This window comes from Tachypleus tridentatus, chromosome 12 (assembly GCF_004210375.1).
Source record: "Tachypleus tridentatus isolate NWPU-2018 chromosome 12, ASM421037v1, whole genome shotgun sequence".
In the NCBI taxonomy this organism is placed as follows: domain Eukaryota; kingdom Metazoa; phylum Arthropoda; class Merostomata; order Xiphosura; family Limulidae; genus Tachypleus; species Tachypleus tridentatus.
The window spans coordinates 96,421,492-96,438,409 of record NC_134836.1 but is presented as its reverse complement, the minus strand read 5'-3'; the positions used below and the strand labels follow the sequence as shown (position 1 = coordinate 96,438,409).

The 16,918-nt window shown below is 33.6% G+C and overlaps 1 protein-coding gene across 3 annotated transcripts in view; it reads left to right on the top strand.

Annotated features, from left to right (window-relative positions):
- LOC143234077 (polycystin-2-like protein 1) overlaps positions 1-16,918 on the top strand; it is a 68,691-nt gene that overhangs the window by 47,766 nt on the left and 4,007 nt on the right. For all 3 annotated transcript variants that reach the window (XM_076471126.1, XM_076471125.1, XM_076471124.1), the window contains 7 exons: positions 1,591-1,821; positions 3,119-3,240; positions 3,553-3,673; positions 3,819-3,917; positions 4,561-4,691; positions 4,778-4,975; positions 12,572-12,671. In XM_076471126.1, the coding sequence (XP_076327241.1) occupies positions 1,591-1,821; positions 3,119-3,240; positions 3,553-3,673; positions 3,819-3,917; positions 4,561-4,691; positions 4,778-4,975; positions 12,572-12,671 (1,002 nt within the window). The remainder of the gene's footprint in view (positions 1-1,590; positions 1,822-3,118; positions 3,241-3,552; positions 3,674-3,818; positions 3,918-4,560; positions 4,692-4,777; positions 4,976-12,571; positions 12,672-16,918) is intronic.

Below are 16,918 nucleotides of genomic sequence, written 5' to 3'. Positions count from 1 at the left end.
AATTAGGCTTAACAGCAGGTAGAAAATCAAAATAATGTTCTAATTGTGTGAAGCAGAAATAACAATAAAATTTACTGTAAATGATTTTTCACTCTCTGAGGCTGATGTGATTCTTATTAAAATGTTATAGCTTTCGGTTTTGGTGCTTCATCGGATTTCGATAGGTACATGTTACTTTTATAATACTATCTAAAAACCTATCAGCGGATGACGACGAAACATATCTTTAAATAAATGTCCTATCTATAATGGTCAGGTGGGTTAAGGTGGTTGACTCGTTATCTGAGGGTCGCGGGTTCGAATCCCCGTCACACCCTTTCAGCCTTCGGGGCGTTATGATGTGACGGTCAATCCCACTCTTTGTTGGTAAAAGAGTAGCCCAAGAGTTGGCGGTGGGTGGAGATGATTAGCTTGCACAAACTTTGTGTTGATGACATTTAGAAGATCAAGTCATTGAAAAAAATGTTTTAAAATAATCAGTTTTATAAAAAGATTGTTATATTTAAAGCAGGAGAGATTTATAGAAAAATGTTTTAAAATTTATAAAGGGCACAAGATGATGACATTATGTATATATATATATAGAGAGAGAGAGAGAAAGAAATGAAGTTTAACATTCTCTTCAGTACTTAAACTTACAACATTCCTGTATAGATTTTATCCACTAATTCAAAGAACAAAGTATTTAATGTGCTAATTATTCGAGAATGCTAAAAAGTTTGTCAACTTTAATTTATTGTAAGAAACCTTTCACAGGACAACTCAACCATTTTAATAGCTTTATCTGATAGAGCACAGATAGCCCATTGTGTAGCTTTGGAGTTAACTTCAAACAAACAGGTAAACTATTGGTGGACGAAGTGACTAATACTTGCATTCCTTTATAACTTCCTAGTGGCTTAGCAGTTAGTCTGAGAGCTTAGAACTTTAAACTTTAGGTTTCGGCACCCGCTGTTGATAGAACACATATATCTTATTGTGAAGCATTGTGCTTAACAATAAACAAATCCTTTTAGAAATCCTATAAAGTTTTTTTTTCATACTTAATGAACAAAGTGTTAAAAATAATAAAAGGTTTTGTAAATGTTTGAATCTTATTCGAAAATAGAGATTCATTTACTACCCAGAATAATCTAAGCAATTATAGAATTTTAATATTGTCAAGCATATACCTTATAACAAAGTGTGACAAGTGTAAATTTGTAATTACTTAATACTATATATTTTGGGTTAAAGAAAGTAAGAAAAACAAACAAATATGGTCACTACAATAGATTGAAAACTTATCTTAAATTTGCACGTGTATATATTTTTTGAAAAAAAATTGTGGATAGTTGGATAGGTTAATATATAATTAAATTAAACTCTCATGTGACTAATACTTCTTGAATTTGTAAAATAAGAATATTCGATATTTAATAGTTCGTTGCACATTTAAATAAACAACTACAGAAATGATTTTATTAGATCTATTGTTTTTTGTAATGTGGAATAGTACTGTTATAGAAATTAAAAAGAACGTAATTTCTGTGATTCAAATAAATAAAACATTCTATTACCTTTCATCGTTTTCTACCACTTTCATCTTAGATCTCGCTCGTGTGTATAGCGTTCAGTATCTTTAGAACACTGATGGTGAACAACGTGATGGAAAGTCTGCTTGAAAACCCGGATGTCTTTTCTGACTTCGAGTTTCTCGGATTTTGGCAGACGCAATTTAACAATGCTGTGGCGATAGATGTTTTCTTTGCCTGGATTAAGATATTCAAGTACATCAGCTTTAACAAGACCATGACCCAGTTATCTTCTACTCTGTCGCGGGTGAGTAAGAAATCTTCGTAAACACACAGGTGTTTACGTAAACGAAATGCATAACACACTGTTGCATGAATAATGAATGAAAAAGTAGTAATTTTATGAAAATGTTCACTGAACGGTACCGTTTCGACATTTGCCAGTTACTATGTGCAGCAAAAATATTTACTGGCTTTAAAACTATAGTTTCACCGTATCAACTCTGATTGAAATTTGCTCATTTTACAACTTTTCTGCGAAGAAAAAACTCAATACGTATAATGTGTCCCTAACATATACATGAAAAAAACAGTTTACACATATGTAATACAGTAATTATTCAGTTTATATTTCTCAGCGAAGAGACACAGCGAAAATGTTTTAGTTGCTTTATATAATTGCTATAAGTGTAAAATAAGCTTTAAGGTAAATGGTTATGTATATAACTCTGTGGAGGTTAAGTGACTGTGTATTTTACGAATGATACATGCAGTACCTTGAGTAACGTACGAGTTGAAACTTTTGGTATATTGTACCAGGCTGTGATATCTAAATCAAACTGTATTCGGGTTTTAAAAATATATGTTTGCACACTTTTACTCTAATCAGATACTTAGTTTATAATTAACTAAATCGCCTGGGAACAAAAGACGATATTAACAGGTATTGAAATGCAGTTGTATTATTTTAAACAAAGATATATTAGTAGGTGTTATTTTGCTGCAATCTAAATTGTACTATAATAGGAAAAAATGGTCTCACCTTAAAATTAAATATTTTAAATACATTATCGATAAAACTGTTCAAAATATGCGAGAAAGAAATGTCACCTCGAACTAGAATATTCTGTGATTTTGTTTCTTGACGCCACGTAATATACGTTTAAATAATCTAATTCGCATTGTTAAGCAGCCTATGTCTGCATCCTTTATCGTCATTATTTGGATTTACATTATCTATAAACCAAAAATTGTTTTCCAAATATTCATAACTGTAAAAAATATATGCCCGAAAAGGTTTACTTTGTAGACAACTATATTTTTTAAATCGTTTATTCTTATAGAATAAACACGAATACCTTATACTTTTCTGAAATGGAATTTATTTCAATTCAAAAACAAAATTTAAGGGCAAACATTTATATTCTTATTGCATTTTAACCAGATTGAATATTTTTGTTCGTACTTAAGACTGGATTAAATATTTACTTTTGATTATTTTTTAAAGATCGTTATTAAACTGTAAAAATATTACTATTCAAAAATTATTTCATAAATTTATAAGATAAAGTTCTTAATTAACTCTTTCTTTCTCCTTCTTCTAGTGTTCCAAGGACGTCGCGGGCTTCGGTATCATGTTCTGTATTGTATTTTTCGCCTATGCCCAGCTTGGTTACTTGTTGTTTGGAACCCAAGTGAAAGATTTCAGTAATTTCCTAAAATCAGTGTTGGTACTTTATAAAGTATGCTTGTTTTGATTTGTAGTATGTTCGCTTGTTTTGATTTCTTGAAATATTTTTTTTTAATTTGTCGGATATAACGTCGAATCAGGCCAAACGTGGCGCTTTTTAAGGCTATTAATGTGATAAAACATCACACTAACGTTACTATAGTACTAACACTTTTCCATAAAAAGTTGTAGAGCTTAACTGATTCATCATGTTAGACACATGTATTTGATTTATTGGTAACAATTTCCTTGAAGAACCTGCTGCAAAATCATTTTTCATGGTTAAGCATATAATATTTTATTTTTCAGGTTCACCCTTTTGCGCATCATTTTGGGAGATTTTGACTTTTATGAAATAGAAGCAGCAAATAGAGTACTTGGACCAATCTTCTTTCTCAGCTATGTGTTCTTTGTATTCTTTGTCTTAATGGTGAGCAGTTCGAGAGAATGTTGTAACTGTTTTGTTGTTTACTGGCAGATATTGAATACTGTTATTTTTTATTATATTACACGATAATATTTAAGCTATATTTTAGTTTATATAAGTTAAACATTTAAGTATTTTTTTCTTACAGAACATGTTTTTGGCAATCATCAACGATACATACTCGGAAGTAAAGGCAGAAATTGCAAATCAGAAGAATGAGTTTGAAATTGTAGACTACTTTAAACAGGTAGGTAGTTGTAGTTTTACACCAGAACTACTTTAATATAAATAGTAATAATTTTATTACTTTTAGTAGACATCTGTATATGAAATATCCAGCTTTTATTAACAGTGTCTCGGTAATGAAAACTCCTTTAAGTTTGATTGTTTTTTTTTAATTTCGCGCAAAGCTACACGATGCTATCTGCGCTAGCCGTCCCTAATTTAGCAGTGAGATGGTGATTTTTGAATAAATAGAGAAGTAATTGATGTCTTAACTTGTTTATAGGGGCGCGAAAAGAACTGAACCTAACAAGGAATTTGTCGGTTTTTGGTATACATAGAGAATTGGTCTCACGTTGTTTTGTTTTTTTTGGGCATATCTCAAAATGAAACCACAAAATATAATGTTGGGATTATGATTTTGGCAACGTTCTGCTTTATTAATATTTTACAATAACGTTATTTAGTCTGAGCATTAATAATCCAGTGAGACCGATACAACGTTATTAGGGCCAAGTACTATTTTGTATGAACAGAATAATCTCATAATGAATTACCTCTGTTTTACTTTCGTTTTCCGAGTATAGAAAGAAAAAAAGATTAAAATTCTGATAATGTAAGAACAGCAGAAGCAGTGAATATAATGTTTTTACTTCATTTTCTGTTAGGGAATCAACAACATCATGGGAAAAATTGGGAAGCGTGACCATATTGTTGATATTCAGAACGCTCTGAAGCTAGCCGATAAAGATAACAATCAGAGTTTGTCATTTGACGAAATGCGACACACTCTGAAAAGGTGAGAACTAATAAATATCTTTTATTTATGTGTTAGAGTACATATATCTGCATCAACTAAAATAAGTAATTATTTTTAACTTTCAGACAAAACCTCTCAGAAATGGAGATTGAAATGCTGTTTGCAAAGTACGACCGTGATGGCAATCGAGAGTTAGACAAACGTGAGACCAGACAGATGTTGGCAGACTTAGAGGGTGAGAAGACTCAGCTGGAAAAGGAAATCCAGATGGAACAGGAAGGAGTTCGTCCGTTTAGTGCTGGTGGAAGAGAAATGTTCCAAAAGTAATATTAATGTTTATTTTTAAGCAAGGTGTTAAACCTTCTAGATTTAAGAAAATGATTTTCGGTATCTACTTGCAAAAACGACGTAACTGGCGGACGGTAGACATTTGAATCAGCAGCGAAGTGTCCCTCATTTTGAATGGGGAATAAAGACTTATGTGTGGGAAGTTGGTGTTTAAGTTTTGAACTCAATGGCCATGGTTAACATAGTAAATAAGGTACTCCCAATCGTGTTTTCAGGTAGAATTACGGTAAGTCTACAGATTTATATTGCTAAAAAGCTGGGTTCGATTTTACGTAGTAGACAGTGTAAATAATCCAATGTGACAAACAAATCCATAATCATCGGTGATATCCCCCACGAACTTAAATATCTTCTTCCTCCTATGGCTGATTGTAGCTTTAGGTGAGTGTTAACATTCTGTGTTTCAGAACCGATATTTTATGTGAAAAAGAAAGATTACTTTTCATCTAAAACCAACAGACAGATAAGAGTGAAATTCTCTGAAACTTCAATACGCAATCACTAAAATAATATTCCATTTTAATTACGAAAGTAACTTCTAAGTGCTTATGTGAAACTTCATAAAATAAGTTATGTCAAACAAAATACATAGTAACTCAACAACCCCAAGTTGATTATGTTATTTATCAAACTTTCCTTCAAGTTGTAATAGTATTAACTAACAGAAGTATAATTATGGAAAGCTTGTAATAAACCCTATCTAATTTTGATAATGAGAATGCTTCCCGAACCGTAGTGATATTATCTTCCAGGAATATTTCTAAGCTTTCCTTTGCTACGTATTATAATTTATCTCGGACCGACTCTCCTATTAATTATGTGCATTACGTATTACGACTTTAAATAGCCAGAACTTTTAATTTTAATTTGGAAGTTAATTGAATACCAATATGAATCTAATTTATGATGTCTACCGACATGATTAAGACACAGTTTTCTTTCTTAACATAGATATATTTTGATATACAAACAACAATACAATTTATAATAATGGTTATTACAAATAATACTTTATATCCAAAAGTTTTACAAATTTACAAACAATACTGAGTCTTCCATCTGATCTGAAAATGAATCTTTTATTGACAGTTTACGGAGAGCGAATTAATTCCATGCAATGAATGACAAAACACCAACTTGAACGGTTCGAACAATAATGAACCATCTTGTGATTTGGGATGTTATGCACTAGATTTCATTTGTTTATCACTGAGCTGGTAAACAATTTCTTGAAACAACCTAGGCATAAAAATTGATCCCTGTTTAGACTGCATTTCTAGGGACAAAAGTAACAAAATCATTAAAAGCCTTCGAAGTGTTTTTGGTTGAAATGTTTCTTAAAGGGATATCTTCAGAAAATTGAGTGGATGTGCTCATGATAGTCAACAAATACTGGTTCACTGGTCGAGTTTTTTGGTAAGAACCCAACACAATCAATAATCACACGAATGAAGGGTTCTTAAAAAGCTGGGATAGGTTTCAAAGGAGCAACGGGAATTTTCTGGTTAGGTTTCCCGACCAATTGACAGGTGTGATATGTTTCACAAAACTGAGAAACATTTTACCTATTTTTTGGTCAAAAGAAATGTTTCATAATTTTGCCACGTGTCTCGTTGACACCAAGATGACCTCCCAATGGGAAACTTTTAATATTTCAGAATGATATGCTTTAGGAACAACAATTTGATAAACTGCAGCCCTGTCCTCGGAAGCTGGCACCCTTAGTGGTCTCCATTTTCTCATGAGCACACCATTTTTGAAAAAGTAATCATATGGAACTTTCTCCAGTTCATTTTTTGGGAGTTCAGATTTAAATAGTGAAGATTTTTGTGAACCCTTTTCTTGCTTAATGATTAGTTCATACATAGCAAAGGAAACTTCATCAGGCGAACTAGATCCCTGTAGTGTATCATTGTCACTCACTGAAGAATTGTAAGACAATTATTCACAAGATTCTTATCGGATACAAAAAATGTTTTTGGCTTAATTTCTTAGCCTCAACTCGAGTCACAGCACACGAAGGAAACGTGTCTCAATATCCTCAACAACAACATCATCCTTATATGAAACAGTGATCGGCTTGCTAATCATTTTGGATTCGGCAACAACTTTTCTCCCAGTCAAACCGTTTCCCAACAATAATGATACATCCTTAACTGACAGAGTCGGTCTTACTTCAACTACAACTGGTTGTAAAACTAGGTTTAATGTTAAATAAATGTTATGAAGAGGAACGTTAACAAAGCCAACCTCAACACCTTGAGCAATAACAGACTCACCAGTGGCAGAACTCAAATATAAAGGCAGTATACCTTCTAACAACGATCGCTCCCATAACCATACCAATAGACACAAAAGGTGGTCAATCAGTGGCAAAATCAACAACATCGGATGATCTGTTGAAAATACATCCATATGTGGACACGAACGCACTGGGTGTTGCTTCCTTTCTTCTTTTTTTTTTAACACCAACAGTCGGACATAACATGACCAGGTTTTTTACAAAAAATGGCTGACAGGCCTTGATGGTTTTAATGAAGTTTTATCCTGACTGTCTGAATATTTCGAACTAGAGGAACTAGATTTTTTAAAAGAATCTTCAGCTTTAATGGATTTAACAGATAAAAGTTTTTATCGAGATAGAAGGAATTACGTTTTATGAAAAATTGTTTTATGTGTTAAAGTGTAGTCACCAGAAAAAGCAGCTGCTTCCTGTAGTGTATCAACTTTATTTTCTTTCAAGTAAGTTTTGAGGTCGTCACTTGTATCGCATTTAAATCTCTGAATTAGACATAATTGTCTTACGTTGTTGAAACTGTTGCCAGTATACATAAAATTACACCATCGATCAAAATAAACTTTTTTTTCATGGGCGAATTCCATACAAGTTTGACTTTGTTGCTTATGATGACCTTGAAACCTTTGATGGTAAACCTTCAGTACTAAGTCGTTTGCTCTGAGAATAGCTGCTTTAATCGTATAATCTGTACATTGTTTTAGAGAGAGCACCATGAGCTTCTTCAATCAAAACACTATAATAATAATTACCATTTTTCGGTGAGCCATTCCATGGTCTGGAATGTTGGAAATATACTCTTCAAAACAAGAAACGCAAAAGGCAAAATATGAGACATATTGTTAACAAGTTCATTCCGGGTAGTTCTGTATGACATGTGTGAAACTTTGCACATTCACTGCTGAACATCCAAAGTCTGGAAAGACGAAGTCCACGCTCACTAGGTGAAGTTCAACGTCACCCAACGTCAATAACGAGTATGCGCCCCGTGAGCATCAATAACTGCTTGGCATCTCCTGCCCATGGAAGCGATGAGATGACGAATCACATCCTGTGGAATGGCTGCCCACTCAGCCTGCAAAGCTGCTGCAAGCTGAGGTAGAGTCTGCGGTTGAGGTTGTCGCCGTCGCACACGTCGGTCCAACTCGTCCCAAAGGTGTTCGATGGGGTTTAAATCTGGTGATCTGGAGGGCCATGGAAGAACGTTGGTGTTGTGTTGTCTCAAGAAGACAGTGTTGAGTCGGGCTGTGTGAGGACGGGCGTTGTCATGTTGAAAAAACGTCGTTGACGTTCACCATGATGGGTTGCACATGGGGCCAAAGAATCTTGTAGACGGTTGCGTACGGTCTGATCGGAACTCCTACGCAGCCCTGGTATGATTGAGGCAGTAGACGTCGCAGTGGTGGTCCTATCCCGAAGGTGACGTAACCAGATGTAGCGATCTTGTGCGGGCGTGGTCACACGAGGTCTGCCAGATCGTGGACGGTCACGAGCTGATCCATGTTGTTGGTGACGATTCCATAGCCTTGTGATGGTGCTTGGGTGGACATTCACAGCTCTGGCAACATCTGATCGAGATTCGCCTGCTTCCAAGCGACCAGTGGCGTTGTTGCGTTGTGCTTCAGTCAGTATTGGCGTAACTGTATTGTGTGTCGGTGGCTTAACACTGAGCTATGGAAACCGAGAACCCTTCACTTTTATAGGGATTTTGCACATGTTACACGCACTTGCAGAACATGCAGATCTCTCAAACAAATTTATTGGACACGCATGCGTTTTGGCGAAAAATCTGATGTTTTCCTCCGTTTTCAAAGTGCACAACTTTTATTGTCATTTTGGTCTGACAGTCAGTGCCTTAACACGTGTAACATTACATACTCTGAGCTTGTAACGTTATTACATATATTTCTCTTTAAAATAACAAAAATATCCCTTTTGCGTTTCTTGTTTTGAAGAGTATATTTATTAACTTAATTTTCATTAAATGGGAATGCTTTAATGTTTCGAACAAGCTCAAAGTTGTTATATTCTATTGATCTATTGGAGTTGAGTCTAATTTCTATTTCGTTCAGCCTAGTTTCATTTTCGGCTTCAATACGAGCTTCTTTGGCCTCGAAACGTTTACTATCTTTTTCAGATATGATACAGGCTTGCTCTTTCTCGGCTTTGATATGGGATCGTTTTTCTCAGCTTGTTCAACGTCGATTTGTTCGAGTTTTAACTGAATTTCTAGTTTATTTTTATTACTTAACTCTGATTGGATATTGGAGACACTGGAATATTCCCCTAAAGTTTCCTCAGGCAACTAATCATCATTGAGTGGTATTTGAACAATACGCTTTTTTAGTTCATTTTTTCTGATTTATTTTTTTAATCACTAAGGTTTTGACATTTTCGAGCAATTCACTTTCGTTATACTTTTCTAGTTGTTCAAGGGAGGGTGGTTCAAAAAATCTTCATAATGAGACATAATCAAATCTTGTTGGCACTGATGAATATAAATTGAATTACGATTTTAATTTTAATTTAAAACGAATTTTGTCTCTGTTTCAGATATCGGACATGAGCCCTCAATTTATTATCTTACGTATTACGATTTCAAATAGCTGGAAATTTTAATTTTACTTTAGAAATGAATTGAATGTCAACGTATTAAATTTATGATATTTGCCAACAAGATTGATACGCACAGTTTTCTTTGTTAACTAACACAAATATATTTTTATATACAAATAGCAATACAATTTATAATAACAGTTACAAATAATAATTTATATACAAAAGTTTTATAAACTTACAAAGAATACTGAGTCTTCTATCTTATATGGAATTGAATCTTTTATCGATGGTTCACGAAGAAAAATATTATTAGGTTGTCGAGAAATAAATGTCGGAATTCTCACGACGACATTTAGAAGCTGAATACTGAGTAATTTATCGTTGGTCGGTTTCGTCCAACGTTTGTTACTTATAAGGTGTATTAATTGTCCGCTGTTCCAACTCTACTCAGAGTAAGTTTTGAAACCCCCAAAGCAGCATGAATAAGAAAGACTTTCGTCTAATTTTCCTCTACGACTTTATACTTGGACGAAAAGCTACCGAAATTACACGGAACATCAACCAGGCATTCGGCCATGGATCTGTTACTGAACGTACTGTTCAGCGCTGGTTCCAGTGATTACCACATGAAGATGACAGTCTTGAAAACCACGAAGGTTGTGGAAGGAAGCCATCCTTAGATAAAACACATTAAGAGAAGCAGGTGAGACAGACCTTCTCACAGCAGTACATGAGCTTGCAGAATAGCTAAGCACAAGCAAATCAAGCATTGCCCACTACCTGAGTGCAATTGTGAAGACGAAAAAGTTGGAAAAGTGGGTTCTGCATGAGCTGACTGAAGATCAACAAAATTGGCGTTATTAGACCTATCAAGGATGACGCTCCAAAAATTGAACGAATTGGGAATCAAGGTTCTGTTTCTTCCACCTACAGATTTGTAGCAAGGGGCATAAACGGCATCGTTACACGTTGGCTAAAGTGTTTTGAAGCAAATGGTGCTTACTTTGATTACGGAATGTTTTACAACACTGTTTTATACTTTTACAAACTTCGCAGTTCTAAAACGACATTTATTTCTGGACAACTTAATAATTCTATGTTGATACAGTAGCACACTTCATTTGACACCTAGGTAGCTGCTTCATTGAGCACACGCAATTCTTTTCACTGAAGACAATGTCTAATGTCTTCATAGAAATACTAATGGTCGAAGTTAATTCACTAAAGTTAAACGGTTTGTAATGTTTGAAATCTTTAGACGTTCCTGGTTAAATATCTGTAGTTTTCTGATTAATAAGCGTTCACCACAATTATAGTTTGCGAGGTTCATAGCATACTGATTGTAGCAAACTAACAATATTAAAACTGTCTCTCCGCATGTTGCGATTTATAAGCTTTAAGACGAGGTACTAGACATTTCAGCTGGCCCAACAGTACTGGTATTTACGTAAATATGTACATTGTTAACTCTTCTACAAATTTAGAAACATGCGGGTCTTTCGCAATACACTTTTAACAATGTAACTTTCATGTATTTTAAATATATATTGACCTGAAACAAACATAGATAATAAATTAAATATGTTATAGTAAATCTGTTACACCTTAATCACACGCTACCCACCGGTTCAGCGGAAAGCTCGAGAAAATTATAACTTGAAATATCATGGTTTGATCCTCTCCGAGGAGCATAGCATAATTTGCTTATTGTTTAAAATTTCGATTAAACAAACTACCCTTTATCAATAATTAGATTTGCACGTAACAACTTATTAAATAAACCTAGTTCTTTAATTACTAACATTTCGAGTTGTAAAACTGTACCTTTTGACCAAAATGTCTCAGTGAAATAGTTTAATATTGTGTTCTAAACAGAATAACTTTCTCATTAAGACTGCCTGTTGTTATTAGTGTTAATGTGACGTATTATTATATACATATTTAATGTTAAGGTGAACAATTTTGATGCCTTAACTTTTTGAATAATGTTTTCGTTTTTAGGCAGTGTGATGACACTAAACATTGATCAGTTTTGGGAAGGTATATAACAGCCGTTTCTGACGGAAATTATTTGTTTTCAGATAATAAAGATGTGTTTAGATCGGAGATTTAGAATTTGTAATGTGGGTTTATTTTTTGTACTTAATATCCTTATTCATTACCATGATTATGTAAAGAGTAGTAGTATGTTTTAAATACGACAACCTTATGACAGAGTCTTTTCCGATGGAAACAGCGCTGCAGGTCTATTATTAAGATGCACAGTCGTTAGAATATGACTTGACCTATCGACGTTTATCTTAACGACGTGGTGTGGTTTCAAAATCGTTTTAATATTATGTTGTTGTTTTGAATTAAGCACAAAGCTATACAATGGGCTATCTGTGCTCTGCCCACCACGGGTATCGAAACCCGGTTTTTAACGTTGTACGTTCGCAGACATACCGCTGAGCTACTGGGGGACTAATATAATGTAATTAACGTCGTTACCTAGGCCTTATAACAAAAATCCGTGAAATATTAAATGTTCGGGTACGTAAGATACTGTGGTTAAAATAAATGCGTAGTTTGATTCTGAAAAAAAAAATATATATATATATATATATATATATAAATATATATAAATATAAATATATATAAATTAGTCTCCCTGAAACCTAGTAGTATACATCTCTAGTACATAAATAAAATTAACATTTTTATATGTATTTTCTAGCCTGAACGTTCGGGTAGACAAAATGGAAGAGTCAATTGGAAACATTATTATGAAAATTGACAACGTACTTGGTAAAATCGACTTCAAGGATCAAACAAAGGTAAAAAAAGAGGAGAAATTATATAACAATAACATCAACTTCAAGAGTAGTTGATTTATCACTTCTATAACAAATAGTTTTGCGCTGTGATTTTGGTTTTTAATGTATTATTGCTTGACGAAGTTAAAAAAAAAAACGACAAGGAAGCTTCAAAAAGTCAGCAAATAAAAGGCACAGAAGGTTTCTGTACAACTAAGACAAACAAAGCATCAAGGTAAATTACTGCTAAACGTTTTCTTGTTTATGAAATAAAAATCCACTTAACACTAATGAAAGAAAACGAAGGATAACAAGCTGGGATATTTTTAATTGTTTTTTGTACCACTTCTCTTAACCGCTTGATCCTGATTGGTTATAATAACGGAAAAAAGGAACCGAAAGAAACAGACAACAAAACAACATAACTGTAAATTGTGTTATATGTATTTTCAATCTAAGATATTCTTAAGTAACGAAAGTACAAAATTTAAGTTATTAAGTAATATACAATATATATAAGGCAATGTAATCTCTCGGATTTTAAAGTTACTTCCTTATATTTATTACTAAATTATAAACAACACCGTTAAAATAATTACATTTCAGCAGGCAACTAGAGTACCTAAATCTGAAGATGGAATTTTTAAATTCCGAAACGTTTATCTGTATCTCCTTGTGTTATAAATAACGTTGTTTGTCTTAAGTATGGTTATCCTTATTATTATCTGTTGATGTTATATGTATTTACTTGAAGCACTTTTGTTTTATATTATAACAAAGTTATCGATGTACGATTATTGAATATTGTTTAAAATGTTCAGTGCTACTAGACACAATTCAAACAAGTTGTTGGGTTGCTAGTTGACTTTATATGCTTCTCAGCACCTGACTGTACTTCGGTGTAGTTCATTTGCATACAGTAAAAGGTAGAAATCCAATAATATTTGTTTTTATTACTCAACATTTCCTTTGTTACTTCCAATGCAATATATCTGGATATTTGGTTAATATTTATTTTGCTGTAAATAATTGATGCAAGTATTTACTTTTATTTGTTTGTTAAGTTTTTAAAACATATTAAGTCAAATTATTTTTAATTTTGTTAGCTTACCAACAATTATAGGACAATAAACTCGATTTTTATTAACACTTCATTTTCAAAAGCTAGTTGAATTAGCACTTTCAAAACCTACAGATCATTTGCAAATTACTCGATCAAGCTACAAGCTATCTTCTGGCTCACTGTATTTAAAGCTAACAGTTAACAAAATAGAATTCACAAGAAAATTTCTTTAAGACCAATCCTGTGTACTTATGAAATTTGTAGTTATTCAGTGCTTACATTTGAACTCTTCTTTACATCAAGATTTACAAGATGAAATTTTGTAGAATGGATAGAAACTGTTGTGGAGACACGAGTGCAGAGGACAACGTTTCGAAAGTCTTCCGCCTTTCGTCCATTCTACAAAGTTTCATCATGAATACTCTGCCTGAGCAATTTATCAAAGATTTGCAAGATCGCTGTTCTTCTTTCATTAAAAATGTGAGGCCTAGACTCTTCTCAGAATTGTTCGATACCACTTAGCTAGATTTATTTTAGGAACTTCATAAATTATCAATAACCTTGAATAATGAGAACTGTAAGTTACGACTAAGATGTTTTTTTTTCTTCTTCATAATTGATTCAATCAGTTTTCAAGTACTATCTCAGGTGCAGAAGTTAGTTATCCTGATAACAGTACACCCCTTGCGCTAACCTTCCGCAGTCCTATCAGTAAGTTTTTCATATAATGTGATGAAAAGTTAATAATTTCCTGTTGTTATCCCTTAATGTTAATATCTTCCTGTTGTTATCCCTTACTATTAATATCTTCCTGTTGTTATCCCTTAATATTAATATCTTCCAGTTGTTATCCCTTAATATTAATATCTTACTGTTGTTATCTCTCTCCCCAACTTTTGTGGTAAGAAAACAGTGACTTGTAGGATGAGGTGCCTTACAACATGTTCGAACTTGTTTAACTGTTTGGTGGTTATTGCTGTACATTAACTGTCTTTATTTTCACTTACTTGCTATCGCTAAAGCTCTTTATCGGATTTTGTTTGAATCCATATGTTTAATATTCTTCTGATAACTAATGCTTCATACTTTTGTAAAATCGCGCATTTCACTTTACTGCCCCTCCTTCGCTAGTACAGCGGTGTGTCTCCGGATTTACAACGTTAAAAGCAGGGTTTCGAGTCCCCTTGGTGGGCTCAGCAGATAGCCCTATGTGGCTTTGTTATAAGAAAACACACAACACACCTTTCACTTTACTGATAATTTAGGTTTGAACAAGTAAGCTGACGTACGTTCCAGTCAGTATTTCTCAAACTTGTCTTAACAGTAATATTTCCAGGGTTTTTTTTTAGTTGAAAGCACGAGACTTAACATAAAAGTGCTTTAGGTAGATTCTAGTTTGAAAAAATGCAAGTGCTTCCTTTGAATCTGAGTCAGCTAATGGCTATCATTGTAACGAAGCATTGACTACGAATTTAGTACAAAATTTCAGTAATTCGAGGACTACAAGTGATATTAAAACTTGTATTTACGAGCCCACATGTATGTTGTCTAGTGTCAGCTATCCATTGAACATGTGACCTTGACCTTCTTGTCGTTTTCTGAATGTAAAGCTACACAATGGGTTAGTTGAACTTTGTCCACTGCGGGATATTGAACTCCGGATTCTAACGTTGTAAATGCGCAAACTCACCGGTGATCCACCGGAAGGACTAATTCAGACAGAATAATACACAGTGTACGTAAAACGGCGTGTATGTTAGAGTATAACGGAGTAAAACTGGAAACATAAAATTGAAGACAGCCTATACACAAGTGTCATACTGAGTCATCTAGCAACCGATTACATTTTGAGTACAACAGAAGTTCTAATAGAATGCACATCCTTTCATTAAAGGGCTCTGAAGTTTATCATAAAAAAAGGCCAAGTATGCCGACAAGTCATTTCAGAAATAGCAAGGAAGCTTGAAAATGAAAACACAGATACATTAATATTGTCAGCGACAACATGACATAGAAGTTGCTACTAAAATATAACTCACAATGAAACTTGTAGCGTGAAGATCCTACTCCTCAAAATACTGAACCTTCGTTAATAGCAAGCTTTAGATTTCATGAAAAATAAATGCTTCTTTTGTGGCGGTGACTACATGAACCGAAACCTATTGCACGAGGTGAATAGGGATAATACTGGAAGCGTTTTCACGAAGCTATGTAAAGGAAAAGTGATGTTTATTAAAAGTGAAATTAAACACTGTAATAGTTTTTACAGACGCCTAAGCTGTTAATGCCACAAAAAATTGTTGACACGTCTGGAGAGAAAGCAAGACAAACTTCAGTAGTACCTAAAATAACAAAAGAAAGTGAGTTCATTTGGATTCTCCGTGAATATCAGTTCACTATATCTAAATTACAAAACACGTATACAGATACACAAAAGACAAGAGTGTGACTAGAGTAGGGAGTACTAGAGAAAGATTGAAAACATTTATCAAGAACAGAACTGTTGATAATGAATTCCCACAAGTCGCTTGGATCATTGAATCCGACCAAGTCAGTGTAAAAATTACCTACGTACAGTTGATCGCTCTTGTAACTGTAGTCAAACACAGTTGAAAAGATGATATTAGAAGTAACCCTAAATAAGTTCAAATAGATTGCTTTCTTTCAACCACAAAGATGAGACATTCTCTTTGACCTCTGACCGTAGTGCTTAAACCTGTTTTCATGACACAAAGAACCAATCCTCCACTCCCTATTTTTCTTTCGATTTGACTTTCGCATTTTTCATCTTCAATTTACACCATCATTAACAATAATAATGTTGAATTGTAGAGTTCAATCTTTTCACTTAAATTTATTAGTTTGGTTGTCTTCATGTTTGTACTAAAAGTAAAGATTTGGCTTATTATGTCCACAACATCCACGATTTGTTGACTACTTTTCTCCGATTCAGCAGCAAGAAAAATATTGTGTATATTTCATTTTTTTAATCTTTTTACCACCTTTTCTAATATTCTCGGGTAATTTTATATGTCCTATAATGTTTTTATCATAGCTGTTATAGAGGCTTGGGATTAGATCGCAACGTGACTTTATCTTTTCGTTATATCAACATAATCCGATAATGTTTACCAAACTCGTCAAGCCTCTAGTCTACAGTATAACACAAGATGAATCAGCTTCTATGTCAGTGATACGTATTCTT